At 39.1% G+C, this 26,154-nt stretch overlaps 1 protein-coding gene across 1 annotated transcript in view; it reads right to left on the bottom strand.

Annotated features, from left to right (window-relative positions):
- Nucleotides 1–26,154, bottom strand: part of Lama2 (laminin subunit alpha 2) — a 571,985-nt gene that overhangs the window by 139,803 nt on the left and 406,028 nt on the right. Inside the window, exons 31-34 of the mRNA XM_076552567.1 lie at nucleotides 25,233–25,319; nucleotides 22,064–22,257; nucleotides 6,558–6,700; nucleotides 2,687–2,785 (exon numbers count right to left, since the gene is read on the bottom strand). Coding sequence (XP_076408682.1) covers nucleotides 2,687–2,785; nucleotides 6,558–6,700; nucleotides 22,064–22,257; nucleotides 25,233–25,319 — 523 coding nt within the window. The remainder of the gene's footprint in view (nucleotides 1–2,686; nucleotides 2,786–6,557; nucleotides 6,701–22,063; nucleotides 22,258–25,232; nucleotides 25,320–26,154) is intronic.

The following is a 26,154-nucleotide window of genomic DNA, read 5'->3' as shown; positions in this document are numbered from 1 at the left end:
TTACCCACCATACAAAAAACGCTTAAAATCCAACAAAAAGACCGGTTGTGGAGAGGGCTGAGTAGGTAAGGTGCATACTGCACAGCCATGAAGATCTGAGTTTGGATCTCCATCACCCATGTTAAAAAAAAAAAAAAAAGGTTGAGCATGATATTCTGCTTCTGGAATGGCCCAACCCCCCAAATCTGACAATACCAAGATTCATTAAGGGCACAGGATGATAGCAACTCCCATCCAATGCTGCTGAGGATGCAAAATGTTCTACCCAGTTCAGAAGGCATGGACACTTTCTTACAAAGCTAAACACACTCATTTAAAAAACACTCCAGCAATTATGTTGCTTGATATTTACTCAAATGAATGGAAAACTATGTCCACACAAAAATCTGAACGGAGATATTTATAGTCAATTTCTTCATAGTGCTAGAACTTGGGAGCAATCAAGACATCCTTCATTAAGTTCATGGATAAATCAGCTGTGATGCGTGAAGAGAGTAGAATGTTTATTATTCAGAGCCAAGAAGTAATGAGCTATTAATCCATGGAAGGATGGAGAGAAACCTTAGGTGTATATAACTCAGGGGGGAAAGCCAGTCTGAAAATGTTGCATCTAGTTTTCCAATTACATTGTATTCTGGCTAAGACCGCCCTATGGAGAGACCCTAAGGGAGTGAAACTATTCTGTAGGATATGATCATGTTAGATATTGAGTATTCTACGTTTATATACAATGTGCAGTGGCAAGAGTGAATGTCAAAGCATGTTACAAATTTTGTGCAATAATAATGCAGCACTATAGGTTTATTGACAGTGAGAAACATCCCATTCTAGTTGGAAAAGTGAACAGGGAGGCAGTTGAACGTGGGAGTGCTGAAGAGGTGTAGAAACTTCCTGCACTTTCCATTCCATTTTGCTCTGAGCCTTTAACTGTTCTTAAAAGACTTCTAAAGATATACAAATTTAGTCTGCTGAAAGGAAAAAAAAACACATGGGCTGAGACAGAAAAGAGATCTGACACTTCTGGTGAAGTAGTCGTCCTTGTCTCTAGACTGAGATCACTAGTCTGCACAGGTTCAGTGAGAGCAGGAACTGCACCAGCTCCAATGGTACTGGTATCTGCGGGTCTGTCATAGTTCCTGCAACAGTGTGACCCAGCAATCAACTGGCAAGTGCGTGAAACGCACCTGTTTCATGGACTTTATTTTTTTCTAATTGTTCCTCACCAGGCTAAACTATTCTACTTTTAGTCATTTCTCATGTATGCTTTTGTTCATTTACTTCATACTTTATTATGTATTTGGACAAAATTTTATCATCCTACATACACCTAAACACACACACACACACACACACACACACACACACACACACACACACATACACACACACACACACACACACACACACCAGATTGGTCCACAGGGTAGGTGGAGCCTCATTAGTACTTTTCATCTGCCACCCCATAATCTGGACTTTGGATATGGGGGACAAACAGATGGGAATGAGTCGAATTGAATGGAGTTTAGCAAGACTTGTTTAAACTATCTTATCTGGTAATATTCATGTAACAAGTCAAAAGTTACTAATCATTAAATAAAGCGGAGTAAGCCTCACTAACTTTAGCCTGGAGCTCTGTTCAGCCTGCACATTCTGCATTGGTGGGCTGAGTCTTTGAAAGGGGGTTTCTGATGTGCTTTGGAACCTCGGGACCATGGTTTAGCTCTGTGTGCTTAGAAGCCGTTTGGTTTTCCTGTAGGGCTCTCCCTGATGCAGTTCATAGGGCAAGGGCCAGTGAGACTGGATCTGGGTCTGCTCGGGACCCTGACTTTATCAGGTTGTGTGGCCATTGTTAATTTATTTCCCTCTGCCCAGCCTTTCTTTAAATAGACGAGGTAATCTCCAAGAATCTTCTAACTGCAACATTTTTCCTCATTTACATCTAAGTTGATGTAATCGCCTGGCTTCTGAGTGGCCGGCCAGTTTCCATGTGCATGCATTCTTCTGTCCACAAGATGGCAGACTTTATGCTGTTTTCCCCAGTCGCCAATGGTAAAAAGAACTGCAACCCTCTTGCAGTTTTGAAAATTTAAACCTACCAATTGCTGGGGGAAAGTCTGATAGAAGCAGCATGGATTTTTACAGCCTGACTAAATGGTGTCTTAAACGCTCCAGATTTTGACAATAAAGATTTCGTTTTCTGAGTAGGAGTACTGCTTGAGACTGTGTTTCTGTAAAAATGCAAAAACTCCCATCGGATTAGACACAACAAGTATTTTCATTTGTTTTTCTTTTCCTTTACATAATCAAGGTCAGAGTTTTTGAAACTTAGAATTGATTAAAAAAAAAAAACTTTTACAATGGAGGCTAATAGATAAAGTCCTCAAAATATACAATCATCATTAGCCTTTTTCCTCGACCCATGTCAAGTGTGTCAGTGTTGTTTATTTTAGTGTGTGTGTGTGTGTGTGTGTGTGTGTGTGTGTGTGTGTGTGTGTTTGGAGGGGGATATTGGGAAATAAGAATTCCTTTGGAGAAGAATTAGCCAACCATTATTTCGGGATCTCATGCACAAAATTGAAAACTAGAAAGAAGATATCAGAACAGCGCTGTCATATTCTTTACTTGGAAGGAAACCGATTCCCTAAGGTCTATGTGCTTAAGGAGACTCGTGGCTTTTTCAACTCACCCTGCTCAGCAGCTCATTCATTTCCGTCACGAGGGTGTTCAGATTGCCCTCTGCCACCTGAATGAGCCTCTCCGGTGCCCGCTGGGGTGAGAGCAGGTGCTGAAAAAGATTTAGACCATATACATCTTAGTAAATGGTTTGGCAGCCATCCTAGGGTCGGGTGGAGCACATTTTTCCTGTACACACTGAATACTTAGCATTTCTACCCTCAGTAGAAAAGAAACTACTATAAGTGGGCACTTACTCACCGACTACCACCCCAGATACTCAGGTAAATATTAACTTGCTGCAATTTATTGAGACATTACTGTGTTCTAATTTTTTTTTATCCCCCTTTCCTCCCAATTCACTTCTTATAAGAACTTCGTGAGGCAAAAGTCACTCCATTTTCTGGATGAGAAAACTAGGGACTGCAGAGAGTTTTTACGAAAGGTCATCAGCTGGTAATCGGTCGTGCTTAGAAGGACTTTTGGATTTGAGGCTCCCTTTCCAATCCGCATAGCTGTGGCTTACAAGCGAGAAAGAGAATGGCCCCTGCTCCAAGGACTTTTTCTTGCAAGGCTGGTCCTCTGGTCAAGATTGGTAGGGGCTGGCCTTACACACACAGCTGTGCCAGATTCCTCTACAATTACAATCTACTTTTAGACAGGGCCATCTTGTGACAGTGATGAAGAGAATGAAAATTAGTTCACTCTGTAAGCTTGTCGAAGGCAGACAGTTCACATCCTTGTACAGATCATACAAGTACCCCAATGCCCATTCATGCCTAATAGGAGGAGGAATCATCACTCCTTATTAATCACAACTTTAGCCGCCCTCCATTCTTCTGCATAAGATTCACTAGGAAAGTATTTAGAGCTTCACTTCCACTTTCTAATGGCTGAAGGGACTGCAAGCCCCTGCATCTGGGAACCTGTTTCATTTACAGAGGCCAAGTACAAGTCTAAATGTTGCATGTCATTCTTTATGCCTTCTTAGTGAGATATTTCATGATCCCCCATGTTGCTTAATGTCAATGGTGGTAATAAATAAAGAAACTCAGATTTGGCCATCATGTGTACTGTTTTGGTGGCCTTTGGCTAGAACTTGGGAACCGTAAGATGAGAAATATAGTTCTCAAAGGCTGTGAAATATCAAAATAGGATCCTAAGTTTTCAGATAATAGATGTATTATTGAAAAAAGAATTGATATAAAGAATGAAGAAAGACTAGAATTTAAGTATTATGGAGGTCATTTTCATGAACTCTAAGGCGTAAGAAAGGGGGGTGGGTGACAGAAGTCTTTGGTATTAGTGACGTTCAGGGGTAGAACCTCTTCCAGAGGGCCTCCAGGTAACTCACCATCCATTGATAACATATTAATTTTAAAAATGTTTATGCCCAACTTAAATATTTGCTTTTCTAATTTGTTTTCCAGTCTGCATTCTCTCTCTGTGTTGAAAATAGCTGGTTGGCCTCCTTTTCATACAGTGTTTCATGTTCTTGAATGTGAGACTGTGAGGCAAACAGCTTGTGGCCTAGCCTTCAAGGCTGTCCTTTATATTGCCCTGTCCTCTAGAGTTCCAGCCTTATCTCTCACAAGCAGGCCTGACTTCTAATGTCACCAATGCATATCTCTGTCATATGCAAGTGGCTCTCTTAAGCAAGAATGGGTGGTAAGAGCGTGGCCGGGGGCCAAGGAGGCCTCACTACTGGCTGACTAGATTCTCTCCTAAGGGTTATTTTGGTCACTTCACGGTTGAAAAAGATGTTCCATCTCAAAGGCCCTGAAGTCATACTGCCTCTATTCACATCTCCCCTCTACACTTAGCCATACCATTGTGCTTCAAGCAAAACTTCACTCTGCCTCAGTTTTCCTACTCAAAAAAAAATATATATATATACTACAGTCCTTTTGTGTTAGTTACTTCAGACTATTCGAGCAAAAATTACCACAGACTAGGTGGGTTGAACAAAATGTACAGTTTTGGAAGCTGAACAGTCTAAGGTTGCCAACTAATTTGGTTGCTGGTGAGGACCTGCACATGGTTATCTTTTCCCTGTGTTCTGAAATGGCTGGCAGAGAATTCCTCTTCCTGTTCTTATGAGGCTAACATCACATCATGTGGGCTCCATCTTCATTCCTCAGTTTAATAATGGTGACCTCCCAAAGATATGATTTCAAAATACCATCACGGTGGAAACTAGGGTGTATATAGTTCACAAATTGATGGGTTGAAATGCTAGTGTATAAGGTAATGATGTTATCAAGTGTGCTTTTGTGATAAGGTGAGACCCTTTCTGCTTGGGATTGTACCCCTTGAAATATACCCAGAGAGCTCACAATTCTTGCTACTGTATGAGGCCAGAGCAAGGAATCACATATATACAAGGAATGAGCCCTTACCAGACACTGAGTCTACCTTAAACTTGGGTTTTCCAGCCAGCAGAAATGTTAAAAATGCATTCCTATTGTTTATAAGTTAGCCAGTTATGGCCTTTTGCTGAATCAGCCAAACAGACTAAGACAAAGTTCAACATAGAAATTTAGGGGGGGGGGACATAAACTATTTATCAATACTCCATTTTACTTCTTGGGTTTTTGTTGTTGTTAGAAGAACATAGTATTATAATACACATACAATTCTAATTATATAACTTTTCAACATCAATAAGGCAATGGTGAGGATTAATAAAGAATATTAAAGGATATATCCTCTAGAAATGTATCTGCTGCCAGCTAGTGAACGAAGTAAAGATGTCTCCCTCTGGTCCTCACCAGCACTTTTCTTCCTTTGAAAACCTTCTCTGCCACTCAGGTCCCAACAAACCTATGCTCTCATTACTGGTGGTTTCTCTAGTTACCCTGAATCTTACCTGTTTTTTCAATTTTTGTGCTTCAAATCTTTAGAAGGCCCATGGTAACTATATATTTTGCTAATGACTTAATTATCATTTAACTATTTTTTTTTAAACAGCAGAAAATGTATGTAGGCTCCCTGAAGGTATGGAAAAACCAGAGGAGTTCAGAACTACACAAGGAACTGAGTGCAACTGGGAGCGTATGACTTATCAATCAGTACTTGAAAACTGAGTGACAACATGCAAGTGACTCCTCAGTCACAGGAAGCCACATTAAATTTCTAAATGTCGCTTCTAGCTTTTCACAGATTGAAAGCATTAGCATTGTTTTGGAATCGTGTGTCTTGAACTGGTACCTTCAGAATTGCTTTCAAAGTTGCAAAAATGCTTTAATCTTGTTTGTTCAGTAATAAAAAAGAGCAGTGAAAGCTTTCCTCGCTCACAGCGTAGGCAGCTAGGAGATGGATGCCAGCACTTGATCTTAGGACCTACATTTGCATGGATCAAAGGTCAATTTGCATGTATAAGTCATGTGTGCCTGTCCCTTCAGGACCCCCTGTAGGGGGCTGTCCAGTTCCTCTGCAGGATGTAGAACTGGGAAACTACCAGTCACTTGTAGAGGAGTGGGAATATAGTCAATATCATATTCTTCTTGTGAGAAGCAATTCACTTTCAGCCAAAATCACATTACTTCAGATTAATGCTTTTAATTTGAATTTTATTGGTTTTGCAGACTTCTGTAAGGATTAATTTGTTTTGATTTTATAGAGCTATAAGTATAAGGGGTACATACCTGATTTTATGTTTGCACATATTTAAGTCACATAATAAAACCTATTTAGGCCAAACAGAGGGGGATATAAGAGTATTTGCCTTTAATAGCACACTGCATATTGCATTTTTCCAGTTTGAAACATCAGTTTAGAGTTTGTTTTCCTGGAAGGAACATGTACAAATGATGGCCAGGACCATTTGGGAAGCCTCTGTCATCTCATCCCCTGGCCCTGAAGCTGTTCATGAATCTACCTACCTTGAGTTCTTGAGTTGTATTTTCAAGACCATAGAGAATTTTGTATGGAGCTGGCAGAGGACCAGTGAGGTTGATGTTCATGGCCATCTGCTCCAGACGAGCCAGGTCATCAAGAAGAAGGCCTGTGCACTCATCTCCACAGACTGTGAAAGGGGAATAAGAAAGAACGTTTACTCATGCCGAACACTCCAGCCAGACAGTCAAAGACATCAGTTGTGGAAGAGTTGATGGTCCAAGCGTAGTTCTACGAAAGATGGCGAGATGGATGTCAGATAATTAACGCTATCATACTGACGGCAGCTGAAGAAAGAAGGGAGCAACAAAAGAGCAAGTTGTATCTGTCACTCAGACCCTGGAAGACAGAGGATGACTTGACTAGAGGGACCAAACAAGAAGAGCAGATTGAGGTTGCCCCGGGTGGAGGGTGAAGCATGTTGTAGAACTAGTAAAAGAAAGGCAAAACACAGAACATGAATCTGTGAGAACACGGCAGAATGTTCACTGTGTCCAAACGTGCTGTACGTCTTCCACGGTACTGTATAGCATCTGTAGCAATTTCTCCCACAACGTCTTCATGTACCATGAAAGAGGTATAGCAGTATTATCGTGATAGATAGTCAAAAGATTTTGCATGTGTTTGTGTATATGCACATGTAGGTACAGGTTCAGGTATACGTGTGGGGATGCTGAATGAGTGTGTGGAGGTCAGAAGTCAATGTTAGGGATCTTTCTTTATTACTCTAACTGGACCAGGAGTTACCATTTTGGCTAGACTGGCTGGGCAGCACGTTTCAGAGATGTTCATGTGTCCGCCTCTCCAAAGTGGGTGATTACAAGAGCGTGTTGTCACACTCAACATTTTCCTTGGGTGCTGGAGACATGAACGTAGGTCTTCATTATTATGTGGCAAGCACTTTACTGACAGAGCCCTCTCCTTAGCCCCCAACAGAATTTTTAAGCCCCCCCAAAAGAACTTTTCTTTCTGCGATGATTTTTCCTCGTCTTGATGTTTACTTTTTGGCCAGCATTTCCTCCTTTTCCCAAATCTTTTATCTCCCACAATGACCTGCAGCTCCACAAATCTCTGCTGTGACAATAAACTTTATCCAGTCTTGTAAATAATACACAGCTTCTAAAGGTAGGGAAAGATCTAATCTGTAAGGAACTGACTTTGCTAGTATCATTCATATTATCCCTAATGATCAGAAATGTTAACTATTCAAACTTCATAGTGGTAGAGAGGGTGGTGGTGGAGTTGGTAGAGAGAACTGGACATTTGCCAGTCCATTGCCAAATTAAACGTAAAGTAGAATCACAGTTTCTAAAAACATATATTCATCCTTTAGAAAATGTAAAGTGTATTTGCTTAATTTTGCATTTTTTTTTTGAGACAAGGTCTTTCTCATTATAGCCCAGGCTAGCCTTGAATTTGCTATGTAGCCAAGAATGACCTTAAAATTATGACCTTCTGTCTTCTACCTTCCTAGTGTTGGGATTACAAGCATGAACTGCTGTGCCTGGTTTATGCAGTACTGGAAGCCAGGGCTCTGTGCATGCTATGCAAGGACTCTCTCAACTAAGCTGCATCTCTAGTTCTGCACTTTGCACTTTTTAGTAAGACATGAATCTTTACACCAAGAAGTATAGACTGATATAATTATACTATATATATAAATCCATGTAAACAGATACAAATTCTGTCTTCTAGTCTGCTGATGGATCAAAAACACATCCATGTTAGAAGACATACATACATACCATATGTATGTATATGAAAACACTGAGTTCTGAAGCAGGATTGGCTCATGCCCCAGACTGGCAAGAATTCAATTAGTTCTCTAAACAGCACTCCCCTGAGCACTTAATGGAGAGGAAAACCATTTACAGAAGCTTGTAAACAAAGGGAGGTTGTAGAGAGGGTGATTTTTTTTTTGATAGGACAGCAGTTAGAGGTGAGTTGCCATATCCCTTCACAGGGATTTAACAGCCCCAGCAGGGCTTTTAATAAATCAGCTCCCTGCAGGTGGCAGGTACAAGTGTGGCATGTCATCTGAGTTACTATGCAAGCTCCTGACATTTTACAAGTGAGTGAACAAGAGGCTCTGCAGGCAGGAGCTAAAGTCTAGAGCTAGAACCATGTCTCTTACTGTTCCAACTAGAATGAAATGGAGAATTTCTGCACCATGGAGACACAATGAAAAGGAAGAAAGAACAGTGACTTCTTCACACCCTTGGGCAGCGAGAGCTTCAGTAGACCTGTCAGCGTTCAATCACGGTAGAGAACACATCACAAGACACAATTAAGTGCTGGCTGGTCTAAAGACGTGAACATCATCAGTGTGGCTCTCAAACACAATTGGGGCCATGAATCACAGGGAGGGCTTTCAGATCGTCAGAGGACTAGGCAACCTTCGGGGTTTCTGATTCTAGAGGTGAAGGGATGCCACGCTTTCTGATTCTCATGCTGAGAATGTACTTCCCTGAGAAGCTCTCAAGAGACACTGATACTGCTGGCTGGGCATGACCCTGGGTAAGAGGCAGACCAGCAGTCTTGGCAGTGCTTGGGAGCTTAATAGATACAGAGCCCTGAGAATAGCCACCTACACAATCCACATTTCACAAAGATTCCATGTAATCCCCCCACAAAAATCTAGACAGTTAGCTGGAGCCCAAGGGTTCTCAACTAGGGATGTACCACAGAATCAAAGAAATCCATAATGTGTTCATGCCTGGGCCTTCCCCTTTCCATCTCCTGGAGACTTGGGTTCAATATGTCCATGAAAAACTTCAGCCATCAGTATTTCTAAAGGATTCCAGTTGACTGTTGCAGTCAGTGTTTTGAAAGAGTGTGCCCTATTACAAATGGTGGGGTTGCACAATACCCAAAGGAGGATGTTACTTAGCTTGTGGTCTCCTCTGTCTGGGACATTTCATCTTCACCCACCTGGTTCCTAAGTGTTCAGCTCAAATGTGTGGCTTTTTCAGAAGGGAAGGTTTGATGACTGAAGCTACCATGTGAACTAATAAGTTGCAAGACACTCTTGTATTCCTCGTGTTTTTCCAATTGAATCCTTGTGATTGATTGTACTGGCTAGTATATTTTCTTGTTTACATATTTATAAATGGTTTCTCCTTGACATTAGAACAGACTTTAAGTGCTCGCTTTGGCAGCACATATACTAGAACAGACTTTAAACATCTTTGCCACAGTGTCTAGGCCAATGTACACAGTAAAAATCTAATGAATGTTTGTGCATTATTATCTTTGTGAAAGAAGGATAAGAAAATATTTTGGAAGAAGAATAGCAGGGACCAATAGTTGAAGAAGGCATATGACATAATTATACACATCATGAACAGGAGAGAAAAACAGGGAGGTGGGAGTTTGGGATCAGAGAAAGAAAAGTGTTGGTCACACAGAATATGACAAGAGACTTTTTTTTTAGACATAGGAAATGTCTAAAGGTGAGAATGGTATGTTTGATAGCCAATGGAGAGCCATATAGATGTACAAGGAATACAAACTAGGATAAGAACAATAGTTGGAGGAAACATTGTAGCCTGCTGACTAGAGGGGAAGAGATTGTCTGGAATCAAGGGAGATGTCTGTTCTTATTACAGTCCTGGGAATACACCTAGAGAATTTTATATCCCACAACTGATATCCTTGCTTATCTGTGTTTATTGCTTCTGAACTCACAAAAGCTAAGAGACAGAATGAGCTCAGATGTCCGTCAACTGACAAATGAACAATGAAAGTGTGGTATATGTGCACAACAGAACTGTATTCAGTTACAAAGAAAAATGAAATTATGAACTTTGAAGGTAAGTGGGTAGAAGTAGAAAAACATTATAATGAGTGAGATAAACTAGGCATGGAAAAACAAACACTGTATGTTCTCCCAATGAGTACACGCAAGTACTGCTATTTACTGGTGACCCAGAGGAATGTACTGTAATGGAGGAGATGGGGGGGGCGGGCAAAAAGTGGGTAAGAATGACTGGGAAAGAACACATTTAGGTTATGGACTAAGATGTTCATTTCTGGGTGGGTTGAACAGATCTACAACTTCTTTGATTTTACTACCATTAAGAAGCGAGAGTCTATATAACTTCCTCCCAATTCTGGATTGACTTTGCAATATACTCTTATCCACAGAATATGACAAGAGACTTGTTTTTGGTAGGCTTAGGTTTTGGCCTCAAAGATTCAAAGATTTTACTTTCACATTCTTAGACCTCTGTTGCCCAGAGTATAGTCCCAGGTTAGCCTCATTAAGAGACAGGCAGCATGACAGGAAGAAGGGCTTAAACCTCATTGTCACCAGTGGGGACCCCACCATGTAATTAAGATGTGAGCAATATTTGCTCAATGTTTGGAGTTATGGTTTGGAATGTAGATTCACACTAGGGACTTTAAGGTCTCAATTAATATGTTAAAAAAAAAACCACAAACATTTGTAACAATCCTCAATATTATTGTCTTAAAAGGTTGGGGATCCAGCTCAGGGGCAAAGGACTTCTTGCCTACTCCACAAATAACCCTGGGTTCTATTCTCAACACATGAAACCCTGCTACATGCACCTATGTACACACACACACACACACACACACACACACACACACACACACACCGCTATGAAAAAATGACAATTTTTTTTTCCCTAATGAGTTCCATTTCATTCCAGTGAAGTTCAATTTAGAGAAGTTATTTTCAGAATATAAGTAGTAATTTGATCTTTTTTCGGTCTCAGAACGTATTTAACATGTTGTCTTTCTATGCTTTTTAGGGTTGTGTATTCATCCGAAATCCTTTGATAGTCCTTTCTCTAATTTGTTTATTTTGGTATAACTTATCTATTCTAAGAATGAATTGGACTAGACTATTTATTATTGAATTGGTAAAGGATCCTTATTGGGTGGTTGCTGAAATTTCCAAGAAAAGGATCCACAGGTTTTTTTGTTTGTTTGTTTGTTTGTTTTTGTTGTTATTTTTCCTGTTCATTTCATACAAGACCATCCTGAGAACTAGAATGCAGAAGTACTGATTGATGCAGAAGGTTGATATATGGTAAATACCACAGAACAAATTGCTGAGCTAGGATGCCAAGAGGCACATGATGACTGAGCTTCTTCCTTTTGTTCTATGCCCATCTATCTGCTTTGGTTCCCTTTCAGTTGTTGAAATGAAATGTACTTTATTGCTTCTTCAAGAACTCATCCATGCCATTTTATGTCTTTGGGTCCAAGGATCTACTATTAGATCCTATGTTATGCTCTCTGCATTTGTGTCTTAGGGAGCAAAGCAGATTTCCATAAGTGAAAGGTAAGTTTTATAGTATGCTCTAGGTATTACACTCACATCTGTCTGAATGGCTCAGAAAGACTTATGAATATAATAGCCATGGGGGACTTTTCAAAGCTTCTCTTCAACTCATTCATTGAGTTTTAAGGTACACACATTGATGGGGGTTGTACCGTTTACATAATGATTTGTCATTTTATTCTGATGTGAAATATTTCACTTATGCTACAAGCTACTTTTCTTTGACCTTAAAATGTATGAAGTGTATGGTAACAGACACCAGAGATGCCATGCAAATGAAAAACAAATTTAATTCACTTTGATAGGAAGATCTGAGGAGCGTAGAGACACATGGGTATTCACATTCTATAAACAATGGCTCTCTGACAAGGCTGCTGTGTAAATTAGTACCTACCTCATAATCAGGACATCCTCCAAACCTCTCTAAACCATTCTCCTAATTCAATAATATGGATAAGCTTATAAAGTGAGAGCTTGCCGAAAATGCATGAGAGTAAAAGCAAATATTTCAAGACTATGATTAGATTTTACATGACTAAATGCTTCCGAGCCTTGGCCTATAAAAGTGTCAGGATAAATTTGTGTCTAATATTAACAAATGCAGTACTAAATTCAGATTGTTATAGCTGGGCACATGTAAGGGGCAAATCGTGTAGCCGATATTACACATCTTTCTGTTAGCAATTAGTTCAAAATATTGCGTTTCTACCAGAATCCCCCATGCATAGTAATTACTGGCTTACTGTCACAAAAAAAAAAAATCACAAAGTGCATTTAAAGCAAAGAAGCTGGAGCTGAAATGAGTATACTGGGCATTTGGAAAAGGCCAAACCCTTTAACCAGTTTTCGGTAGAAATACATAAATTGTCTGCTCCAATCAACTAGGGATAGATGAATGTAAATTCACATTTTGAACAAAAAATAAAATATACTATAATGTGTATATTTTAAATTAATTAGGAGGACTGAAAGACACTGATACATCTCTGGTTCTGGGTGATTTTTGGTTTTGCTTTTTTTTTTTTTTTTGTCTATCTTCCCCTTGGTCCCTTGAAAAAGGAACTTTTAAGCAGGGCAGATAGTATACACTTGCAACCCTTGTGTTCTGGAGGAAAAGGCATGAGAATGGCAAGTTCAAAGTCAGCCTGGGATACATGGAGAATGCTAAGCCCAACTGGAGGTGACACCGTGAGATGCTTGCTTTAAGAAATAAGACAACAAATGGGAACTTACCAGATTTAGAGCTTATTAAAACAGATTCTGCAATACTTCATTGTTTATGTCAGTATCTGATATAAGAATTTGAATTCAGACTTATTCAAAAGGTTTCTTCACCTTCTGGTTTTTTTTTTTTTTCTTAGAGAGGGAAGTATTTGGTAAGTGTTAGAATAGCATCAGAAGACCAATGAAGAGAAAGCTGTTCTTTCCTATCCACCACCTCTAGGCAGAGACACGGGTTGTCTGCTTGCTGAGAGTTAATCCAGTTGGGTGGGCTAATGACCTAGTTAAGGGACCACCCTTAGGAAGGCAGGTTCACCTTAAACCATGCTAAAGAGGCAGAAAAATTATCCCTGTAAGGAGATAATGTACTTTTTCTTCCCTGAATTCCTGCCACCTAGAACAGTCCCTTTGAATCTCCATGAGACTCTGCTGGGTCAGAGTGCCTTTCTGAATCCCAATTAGATGTAAGTCCTCCTTTTCCTTCTCTTCTGTCTTTTCATTCTGGATGCCCATCAGAGCCTCATACTGCTTTTTCTGGTGCTTTAGGCTTCCTTAGTCTTCCTCCAAAGTCCACCTTCCTGCTGTGTGGCTGTCTGTTTACCTGGTGGCTAACATCCACAAAGTCGCAGTCTTAACTCAGGCAGTCTTAACTCCTTTCTCTTCTGTATTCTTCTCCTTCAGAAGCTGCTGAAATTTACAGCTTGCCTGCCCTAAAGTTGTCGTCTTCTTCTCCTTCCTCCTCCTCTTCTTCTTTTCCCCCTCTTCTCCTCCCCTCCTCTTCTTCCTCCCCCTCCTCCTCCCTCTCCTCCTCTTTCTCTTTCCCTCTCCTCCCCCCTCCTCCTCCCCCTCCTGTCCTCTTCCTTCTTCTATAAATCTGCCACCCCCAGACTTCTGTTTAAGTTTGTTCTTAAATTCTTTTATCAATGAGACTAATCATTCCAGCAGTGGTCCCTCCTTGTTTCTCTGGTATCTTCAGGTAACAACAAAAATAATCTCCCAAATTTCCAGTAATGTAAATTTAGGCAGAGGTTCAGAAATTTGTACATGTAGAAGTTGTAAAACACAAACGTGCATGCCATTTAAACTAAATCAAATTATGTAAGATGAGAAAAGTAACGCTGGGAGAGAGCTCAGACAGTCCAGTGCTTCCCACACAAACACGAGGACCTGAGTTTGATCCCCAGGATACACTTAAAAATCTAGATATGATGGCACAGACTTGTAGTACTATCGTTGGTGAGCCAGAGTCAGATGGCTATCTCGGGCTTAACATCGAGCCAATCCATACTACTCAGTGAGTCCTGGACCAGTGAGAGACCCTGTCTCAAAAAAAAACAAGGTAGACAGAACTTGAGGATGAATGAAACTTGAAATTGTCCTCTGCCCTCCACATACATACACATAAATGCATGCATACTAGCATACATAAAGAATACACAGAGAGACACACACATGCACACATGCATGCACACACACATGCACTTGGTGCACACACAAAGTAAAATTAAATGGAAAAAATAAAGCAGTAAAGACAAGGCTATTGCAGTTCAAGGATGATATAGTTTTGCAAAAGTGAAATAGAACTGTAAACACACATGAATACCACAAGAATATAGCTTTTCTTTTTTTTTTCTTTTTGCCTACCTAACAATCACACCATAGTGGGCAAAGTGCTTTGTCATCACTCTCTTATTTGATGCTCACAGCAGTTTAGTGAGGATCAAAATAGTCATGACCAGTGGTTAGGAATGTAGAAAGAATGAATACAGAAACTTAAAGGGAAGAGAAATTGTAGGGAGAGTCCAAGAGTGGTTTTCGGTGATTTAAAGTATCTAGAATTAGAGATAATTCTGAAAAATGTGATTCAGCCTAAGCCAAAGAAATACTTGATCAGAAATTGATGAGATATTCAAAATGCCTTGCCTTTAAAAATGACCAAAGAGTTCAAAGGAGCAGTCAGGGTCTGCCCTGGCTTGCTTCCTATTGCTATACTAAATACTATGATCAAAAGCAACTCGGAGAGGAATGGGCTTATTTTATTTTACAGCTGATAATCCACCATGACAGCAAGTCAGGACAGGAACTCAAGGCAGGAACCTGGAGACAGACACTGGAGCAGAAGCCATTGGAGAAGATTGTTTACCGACTTGCACTTCATAGGCTGCTTAGTTTGTTTCCTTACACACCCCAGGACCACCTGTGCAGAAATGACATCACTCATAGTGGGTTGGACCCTCCCACATAAATCATTAATAAAAATAATGTCCCAGTTTTTCTTCAATCTGATGGAGACATTTTTTCATTTGAGAATCCCCCTTCTCAGATGACCCAAGCTTGTGCCAAATTAACAAAAAGCACAGGCTGTCTTTATAAAGATACTTCCAATATGTGGCTTTTCCATTCTAGAGACTATGAAATCATGTCTATAAAAACTATCTCACTTTGACCAACATATGATTCTTCTCTTCTTTGCAAAAGGGGCCAATAAACCTTTTTGTCCTATCCAGAGTAAAACAAACCAAAGTAGAGTTTAGTTCACTCTTAAATGAAAGCCTGACTAAAATAAAAGCAACAATGATCAGTAATCTTCATAAATCGACTGCTCAGTGCCTTAATTTGCTTATGGCGTGGGGTTGTCAATGTGGCATAAAGAGTGTTTAGGCCCATCTGGAATCAGCCTCACAAATACTGTTTCACACAATAATAGTATGGAACAATGTTAAGTAGGCTGTCAATGAGAAAAAGAAGCCTGTTCTACTGAAAGAGCAGATAAATAGAGGAAGGCACAGAAGCTGCCTAAACAGACTGCTCTGCACTTGGATTTGAACATGACATCATGACTTACAGTTCTAGAAAGCCATGGCAAACATACGTTGAGAGTAGGACTTTGCAAAGGAACCTATTTGAGAACTAAGTGATGGTAGAGACAGCATGAAATTTAGGGGTGAGGACAAAGGGTGATGATATGCAAAGTCACCGATTAATAAATCACTCCAGGGGGTCTTTTCAAATCATCCTTTGGAGCAGTAAGTATTGTTTATTTTTGCAATGATAACAGCATTCCCCTATTTTATTCCTGCTCCTGTGTATAGGAAAGAGTAAGTGCCATCATTAATCATCTTTGATTATAATGAATTAACAATATTCTAGTGATCACAAGGGACTGTATATCACGGTGGTGAGATGCTTGCTGGCAACTAGCTATCAAGAACAAGAATCTTGGGCCACTAACATGACCTGGTGAATAAGGATGATTGCCACCAAACCTGATGATCTGATTTCGATTCCTGCAACTTACATGGTGTAAGGGAGAATCAACTCCTCAAGTTGTCCTCTGTCCTCCACATGAATTCCATAGCATATGCAGCACCCTCACCAATAAAGAAATAAATACAAAACAAGATATAAGGAGAAGCACCTTCATTGTGTCTCTGCAGAATTGCAGAATCAAGAACACTTCGTGATTGCTACTGCAGTGCTGATAAGAGGGGCATCATCTTATATGCCATATTTTAAATAAGCTGTGATATAAATAACAAAATAGATATACAACAGATACCTCTTATGCAGTGACTATAAAAGTAAGCACGAATTTGATATTTATAAGACACGAGATGGTATTTTGGGTACACTCTATGGAGTAACATTTTGCCAAAGTTACTAATTTTAATTGCAGTTCCCCAGGAGTGTTCTATATTTTACTCTGTCACTCATGGTCTATTTTAAACATTGTATGACTTATTCTGTTAACTATGAATTTTAAGAAAATAGGATGTGAACAAATCAAGTTTTGTGTTTCACATACAAAACTTTTTGCATTGAATATATAATGGCTTTCTCATTCATTCTCAAATTTCAGAGTAGGTGGGTAATCTTATTTTATGAAATGACATGTCAATTATGAATGAGGGTTTAGACAGGAGAATGGATTTGTATAATTCTACTTATTAAACAGAAATCCTGTTTTGAGAATTACAATAAAATATTCAGAACTTACACCTAACGAATAAAATTGTTCAACTGTCTTAAGTAACTCCGTTTTTCTTTGTTTTAAACTGATAATTTGGGGCTGGAATGAAGCTCAGTAGTAGACTGTCTGGCTAGCATGCAAAGGAACCTCTGAGTTTGATGCTTAGAGACAAAGAAAGAGAAAGATATGAAATTAACCCAAATGCCAGTCTAATGTACCTTTTCTACTTCAATGATACACAATCTTTGTAGACAAATCCTGATGAATATGTATAGATCTTGATTAAATATATGATCTCTTAAAACTTAGAGACAGCCTCTAAGAGAAAAAGAATGACCTGGGGTTGATAAGATGGCTCAGCAGATAAAGGGGCTTGCTCCCAAACCTAATAGCATGAGTTTGATCATCTAGATTCACAAGGGGGAGAGAGAAAGACATTCCTGGAAGTTGTTCTCTGACCTCTGTACACATGCTGTGGCCTTTATGCATCCACACAAGTACACACAGGCACACACAGGTACAAACACACACACGCACTGAATACATAAATAAATATATAATTATATAGAAATTTTCAAGTTCAATGAAATATTTTTAAAAACAAATAGCATAAAGTTTATCTAACATGTTAGTTAGGTTAATGGGTCTTCTGATCACTGTCCAGTCTCATCCTGGTGAGTTTCATATTACTCTACTATACCTTACTTGTCTTCTACACTATGCGCTGTGTATCTCATTTGAATTCTTTTGATGCTAATCACCAGATGGAAGGACAAAACCAGCTCTCAGTAACATGTACAGATACACTGAAAGAATGAACAAGAATGCATGGAGGGTTGAAGATTGTACCTAAAAAATGGGAAGCTCCCAAGCAAGGTGAGCTTTTACAAATTGCTATTATGATTAACCTGTTAGTGACAAAAGGAATGCTTTAGGTGATGCCTGACATCTGAACTAGGAATCTGAAGTTTCCTGGTATTAGTGATGCCTTTTACTGATTCTATTCAGTGCAGTTAATTGCTATGATGGGGTCTAAATTCAGCTTACTGTGAGACTCTGAAGTCTCCATATTTCCTAATGAAAAGATTATTGTACACATTTATTGTTATTATAATGGAAATATAATATATGAAATGATTGCATTTGGTAGGAAATTCTCCAGTCCACTCTCACTTGATTTCTGTTTGAGACAGCATCTCATGAAACCCAGGTTGTCTTCAGACTTGTGAAGTAGACAAGGATGACCTTGAACTGCTGATCCTTTTATCTTGTTTCCATTCCCCAAGTGCTAGGTTACAAGTATTCACCATCACACCAGGCTGAAGTCTTTTTTATATACAGTGAATTCCTAGCTTGGCTTGCTGGTCAATGAGGCCCATAAACAACCAATAGACATTTACAGAAATTTAGGCAGTGATAGGCATCTCATGATTTCTTCTGCATTGTCCAAATTTTTTAGCATGAATTATTATCTTTCATTAAACAAATATTGAGTCTGTGTACACTTTCTCCAAATGCACAGCTCTCCTAAAATAACACAATGAAGAAGCCTAGGCCATAATCTTGTATGCAAATGTTCTACGTAACACAGCACCATGTACAATGAATATACATGATGAAAAAAAATTTAGATGTAAATAAAAACCTAAAACTAGGCCGGGCGGTGGTGGTGCACGCCTTTAATCCCAGCACTCGGGAGGCAGAGCCAGGCAGATCTCTGTGAGTTCGAGGCCAGCCTGGGCTACCAAGTGAGTTCCAGGAAAGGCGCAAAGCTACACAGAGAAACCCTGTCTCGAAAAATCAAAAAAAAAAAAAAAAAAAAAAAACCTAAAACTAAAACCAAAACATTTAAATATGTAATATGAGTCAATATCAATTGTGTTTCTTAAAGAATTAATAAAAGAAAACAAGATCAATTCTCATATAATCTGTACAAATAAACCATCGGTGTGATATCTAGTTTCTACCAAGCAGAGACATGTTCTTTTTTGCAGTCAACACCACACTCACTGACAACAGCACAGACATTCATTTTTCTTACTCCTTCTCATATTCTGTCTCCCTCACTGGGGTCCTTCCCCTAACTCAGACCCTCAGGCCTTATAAAAAGCCCACTGTGACCCCATGCGATGAAGTAGGCCCCACAGATAAGACACATCAGGTCAATCTATTCTTTGGTCCCTTGATCTAATTTAGCTTGGGGATAGAGAAGTCTCTTACAAAGAGAATTGAGAATGAGCCAGAGTTTTGTCCTCACTGAATCTTGTTTTCTTAAGTCATTTTCAAAGTAGGGGTGCGAATCAGGAGCTGTGAGCTGGGGGAGGGGAGCAGTGTAAGAAAGCCACAGTATGGTTGCTCTAAACCGTAGAAACTCTAAAAGATAGGAAAGGAAGAAAAGTCTAGAGTTGCTCTGCATGACAGTTCTTAGGGTCAACCTAAGGAAGAGGGTGGAAGGCAGGCCCAGAAGCTAGAGGGAACCACTCAGCCTGGAGGAAGGCTGTAGAAAAAACGTCTACCTAGACAACACAGATGTAAATAGTGTAGAATAGGGATCTAGACAGAAATCAATTCCACAATTTAACAGCTTTTAAATGGGATAAAAATCACTATAATATTCCAGAAGAAATGAAAATCTCCAGGATGCAGTAATGGATGTGAGCACCACAAGTGCAAATGCGTTGCCTGTGGGACCAGAATAATGCAAATGGACGGACACGGGCAGGTCATGTGACTCTGTCAGTATAGGGTCAGTACTGTCATCAATGAAGAGCAGATGGAACATGTGAAAATTAGAGCTACATGACAGTGATGAGTTAAGTTTTCTTATGATGCATGAATTTAATATGTAAGTAAAGAATTAATCACCAGAAAAAGAACACAAAGCTAACTTGACTGGAAAAATCACAATTCATTTTGAAATAAGTGTCTAGAAAGTAATCCTTTTAATTTCATATTTTGCTGACTTTAATGTGCTACTATTTAATTTTTGCATGCCACATTAAACATTTTTTAAACTGATGTCTGAATAATTAATAAAACGGATTATTTATAGTTCAAGGATTGTTGAGATGTGTCTATATATTACTTATCTAGTTATATCCATGTAAATGAGGTAATTTGAAGGCAATGCTGTGGGACATTTGGCAATGCACTAAAAACATTTATTTATTTATTTATTTATTTATTTGTATGTGTGTGAGCACGTGTGCTGTAGTGCAGGTGGGCAGGTCAGAGGACAACTTGTGGAAGCCATATCTCTTCTTCTATGTGGGTTTCAGAGACTGATGAGATTATGAGGCTTGGTAGGAAGTGCCTTTGCCTGCAGAGCTCTCTTGCTGGCCTGGGGCTACTTTAAAGATTATCTTTTAAGTAAACACATTTAGAGTGGATATGTATGTGTGTGTGTATGTATATATGTATGTATGTATGTGTGTGTATATAATAACAGTACTATCAAACATATTACATTGGCATATTGTATTTATAGTCTTTCCTCACACCAACCCTCACACTTACTTTTACTTGTTTTTCCCCATCATGGTGCAAAGATTAAATGCAGATCTTTGTGGAGGCAAGGTAAGCACTCAAACACTGAGTCTCATCCATAGCCCCTTTTACTTACTTCAAACACTACGTATTTTCATTAAAGAGAGTTGGAATACCAAGAAAACCCTGCTTTTGGATTTTGAAAATGACTTGTGTCTCTGCATAGGTGTGTGTGTTTCTGCATGTGTATGTGCACACGAGTGTAGGTGCCCGTGGAGGTCAGAAGAGCACTTTGAATCCCCTTGAGCTGGAGTTACAGGCAGTTCTGAACCTCCTGACATGGGTCTCAGCATGGGACTTAGTGACAGCAAGTACGCTTAACCTCTGAGCTATCTCTTCAGTCCCCTGCCCAGTTGGTTGTTTTGTTTTGTTTGTTTTTTTATTTCCCCAAGTGCTGGAGTCTTACTGTTTTGACCTAGTTTTAAACCCAGCTTTAGCTTTTGAGGTAGCTTTTTAGAAAACCAGAGTACAGGCGAAAGTTCTTAAAAATGCAACTCAGAATTAGATGCTCATAAGACATGAAAACCGGGAAGACTGTCATGCATAAACATGTGGAAATATGTAACTCTTGCAATAAAATGTGATGAAACAAATTTCTTTAAGAAAAAGCATAGCATGGTTCAATACTCTCCTTTTAACTCTTTAAATAATTTACTCTAGATTTGAATTGATGTAAGATCCAGAATTACATATTTAACTACTGAATCCGATGTTATTTCAACACTGAATCCAGAATCAGGAGAGATGAAAGACAGTGGGAGAGAGGAAGAGGAAAGGTGTGTGTGTGTGTGTGTGTGTGTGTGTGTGTGTGTGTGTGTGAGAGAGAGAGAGAGAGAGAGAGAGAGAGAGAGAGAGAGAGAGAGAGAGAGAGAGAGAGAGAGAGAGAGAGAGGAGAAACAAGCCATCTTCCCACTGTTTACTCTGTATGGAAAAAAAAAAAGCTTAAATACTTGAGTGCATTATAACTGCATTCGAAGTTTATAGTTTGCAATGAAGCCACAAAGCATTATGTAAACGCTGGGGAAAGAAGTCAGTTGTAATTCAAGGCTTAAAACGCCTATCCAGCCAATTACAAATTCAGGAGGATTCTAAAAGATTAAATAGTCTTGGATCTTTAATCTGTCACAAAGGCAATGCCAACTTTAGGCAAAATGGTAAATCCTGAGATGGGCAAAAATAAGACTTGCCTGGAGGAGCTTTGTTGTAGGTCTTCCATGAATTGACTAAAGCATGCTGAGGATTTTCTCAGCTGCTCTTGGCTCAGCAGGATGGAGACAAAAATAAAAAATAAAAATAAAATAAACCAGCATGGGGAACAGCAGAAGGTGGGTAGATAGCTTCAGAGAGGAGGTAGAGTAGCAGAAGCTACTGCAAACATGGAAATATCGGGCTGATTGGGTCAGAGACAGACGTGGAACTCGCAGCTGAGTTAGTATACGTACAGACACACGCTGCGCCCTCCCGTGCATGCCAGGGCTCGCAGCCATCACACTTCCTTCCTGTGGCTCCAGGGCGGCACGTGCAGAGTCCCGTGACTGCGTCACAAGGAACAGGCAGGGAGCCATAAGGATCACACTCACATTCTTGGCAGGAACCTCCAGGGCTGCTAGGACTGCCAGTGTAGCCTGGGGCACACCTAGGTTGGAATGGGACAAAACAATGGAGATTAAATCACATTCTTAAATCTGCTAGGGGTGTGTGTGTGTGTGTGTGTGTGTGTGTGTGTGTGTGTGTGTGTGTGTGTTGCTAGGGATTGAGCCTCGAGTCTTGCACATGAAAACATACACTCTGTATCTCTTTTCAATTTTTTTTTTTTTTTTTTTTTTTGGTTTTTCGAGACAGGGTTTCTCTGTGTAGCTTTGCGCCTTTCCTGGATCTCACTCTGTAGACCAGGGTGGCCTTGAACTCACAGAGGTCTGCCTGCCTCTGCCTCCCGAGTGCTGGGATTAAAGGTGTGTGCCACCACCGCCCGGCATCTCTTTTCAATTTTTGTTTTCAGAAAAGCTATCACTAAGTTGCCCAGGCTGGTCTTGAACTCAGTGTGTAGCCCAGACAGGCTTTGAACATGCCATCCTCCTGCCCGAGCCTTCTGAGCAGCTCTGATGATGGGTCTATGTTCACAGGCCTGGCTTGGTCATTACCATTCTAATATAAGATAACAAGTGTTCAATGAAAATATTATTTAAATAAAACCCCTGAAGTTATTGCTTAACATCTTCACATGAAATGACTGCATTCTAAGCAGGTTCAGATTGATTAAATCTTCCAAGGGTTCAGTGCAAGACTAACCAAGGTGAAGCATGGGAGGGGCTCTCTATTATAGGGACAATCAAGGAGCTTAAGCATTTTTAGACCCTGACTGCACTGGGCAGGTCAAAGGTGATTTAAATGATCTAAGAAGCTCTCATAAGTGGAACAAATTTATCTGGAAGGTTACAATAGAAACTTAACCAAGACCTTTGGTTTAATTTAGCTGAATGGAAGCAATTTTTAGGGAAATATAACCTAATCGCTTCTATGCTAGAGATGATAAATTCAAAGCTATAACAACATCTGAGAATTGCAAAAACAATTCAGACCATTCACATTTGATAGTATATGACCCTGCTCGACCATAAACTGCATGAACTACCAGCTCTTACTGATTCTGCATTAATGCATAATAAAATGATGGATTTCTGTGAGCACTCTGCTTTCAGACAGCAATTGTGACCTTACTATATATTCTTTTAGTCTTTTCTACACACCTGCTTTTGTGTGCAGATAGTGAGTGATAATTTCAATATATAAAGTTGGCTGCAACATGAAATATTTATATAATAAATTGCTAAAGATGATCCCATTGGTTCCCAGGGTCGTTTTTTTGTCATGATCCTACTGGTGTTCACAAAAGCATTAAATGAATATTCATATAAACATAATCCCAAAGGACATAGCAGACATACAGAAGATAGAGCCTTATCATCTATAATCGATGTCCAAATGATGTATACATCTTCCAAATAACTGAAAATGTTTTTGGATGTTTGTAGTTTAATCTCTGCTAATTCCCAGTGATATGGATGGTGTGAGTGCACCATTTTTACATTTATGAAAGTGCTGGATATTATGTGTCATTATCATACACAGATCTATGAAAATATATCTTGCAAACATACACATTTTATTGGAATTTACAAACTTATATCTACTTACTCTAGTCATCTTCATTGCCACAATCCATACAACCATTACTGGCTATATAAAAGAATCTTAAGTAGTTGATAAGAAATAACAACAAATGGTTATTTAGTTTTCAAAAATGATTAATGGTTTCAGGATCTCCTAGGAGATTCTAGTGAAGTGGGCAAACAGGTTTGGAAAAGAAAACTGTAAGTGTGGTTTCAGATGAGTTTTCAACCCTAGCTTTATTGAATAGAAAATCTTAGAATTTAAAGAGAGTCAACATTTGTTCTGCCTCAAGACAAAGGATAGAGAGTTTGAAACCCATCCTTTCTTGTTAATCATTGGCTGTGAGCCACCAAGAGAAAGATGAGGGTAAATTTTCAGCCTAATTACACCTCTTTCTGTGAAAGAGCCTAGGCAGGACAAGAATAGGGTCCTTTATACACCTGATTATCAGGAAGGCAGTGTTAAGTAGGTGGGAAAAAGAGGCCCAGATAGGTTGCTGGAACTAAGCTAAATCCACTAATTATTGTTATGAAACTATTAAATCGCTGCCAATTATACTAAGATCACAGATTATGTGTATACCTATCTATCATCTATCTATCTATCTATCTATCTATCTATCTATCTATCTGTCTGTCTGTCTGTCTGTCTGTCTGTCTGTCTGTCTGTCTGTCTGTCTATCTATCTATCTATCTATCTATCTATCATATTGATAATGCTTAGTATTAGTGCTCCTGCAGTGTCTGAAATACTAGAACTCATACTAACCATCTGAACACCCGGCTTCCTGATCTCATGTAAATATACATGTGGAAGATGTGAACTTACTGTTTTAGAGATAGTCAATCTGGAACCGTGTTCCTTAGCTTAGCATTTGCATGATACCTAAATTCAGTTTAATGGTGCTTTATCAGATTTTGTATTTTCTGACTATAAGAAGCCTTTGAAGAACACTGATAGCCTACTAAAAATGGGGCTCAAAAAACTAACACCTTATTTTCTGGGTGGGACTGATTAACTACCCTTATTACCACCTAATTCTAGACTATACAAAGACCCACTGGTACAAGGCCAAAGTGCTATGAACATTAGCAAGTGTGAAGTTATTGCTAGATACTATTGGCCAGTGAACTAATTGAGAACAATGTGATCAGCTTCTTAATTTCCATAGCTACTAAAAACCTTTGAAAAAACCCGAAGTTTGTTCTTTTAAAGTCACATCTGACTCTGTTTATACTAAACATGAATTAAATAATCATGAAATTATTTGGGATCACTAGGTCTCAATATGAAGTTAAAGCAAACGACTTTTTAAAGAAACAATTCTAAAGCTATGAAAATAGTTTTGAAGTATTAATTACTTGCACAGAAATGAGGAAATTACAGAAAGGATTAATAGAGTCTTGACCCTTTATAATCTCCATGTGTGACTATCAGTACCTTTCACAGTACTGTCCTTCATACCCCCGTGGGCAGGCTGTGCAACGGTAATCATCCAGACCTTCCAGCACACAAGAGGGACTGAAACTGAATCAGAAAAAAACACATAAAAGGTTAATCATTCACTTAATAAAATTAAAAATTTCTACCCATTACCATGGTCACTGGGACATTTTGAAGGGTGGGATAATAAATATATTTATAAATATTGACATAGCTCTTATGGCAAAGAAAATTAAATACTACTAATTATAGATAACAAAATTGGTTCATTTTTGGTGAATTAATAAGGTACCACATTAAAATATCAGCATTTTGAAATTTTTAATAATTCTGTGAAACCTATGTAAATATTAAATATTCAGTAAAGTTATCATAAAGACAATTTTGATGGGAATTTATGTGTATGTGTCTTATAGTAGACCAGGTATTACTCCATGCCTTTCAGGTTGAAAACCAAACAAAAGAAAGAGGAGACAAAGAACCTGTATAATTTTTCCCCCCACCAGCAGTTCAACATGTGGAGTATGAATAGATGTTTCATCCAGAATACAACAATACCTTTCCCAACATATCTAGATGTCAACATTCTAACAAATGACGCAAAGTAATTTGATTTAGTGTGTGGCAAGAAGACAAAGATTTCTATATTAAAATGAATGAAATTTGTTCACTGTTTTATAGACTATGAAATAACTTCCATGTAACTAAATTCCTATCACAAGCATATACCACAGCCAGACCATAGTTCGAGGATCACCCAATACCTGGCTGTGGTGGGCGGTGGGTGCTTGATGAGACTTGAAAAATAACTAAATTATCATACAGTTTAGGATTGTGGCAAGCTTTTCTCAAACCGGTGCTTCATTCCCACTGGATAAGACTTCATGGAGCATTAGCAACTTAGGGAGAGGAAACTTCC

This window comes from Peromyscus maniculatus, chromosome 16, assembly GCF_049852395.1.
Source record: "Peromyscus maniculatus bairdii isolate BWxNUB_F1_BW_parent chromosome 16, HU_Pman_BW_mat_3.1, whole genome shotgun sequence".
Taxonomy (NCBI): domain Eukaryota; kingdom Metazoa; phylum Chordata; class Mammalia; order Rodentia; family Cricetidae; genus Peromyscus; species Peromyscus maniculatus.
Note: the sequence above shows the minus strand (reverse complement) of the source record. Positions and strands in the feature narration are given on the sequence as shown.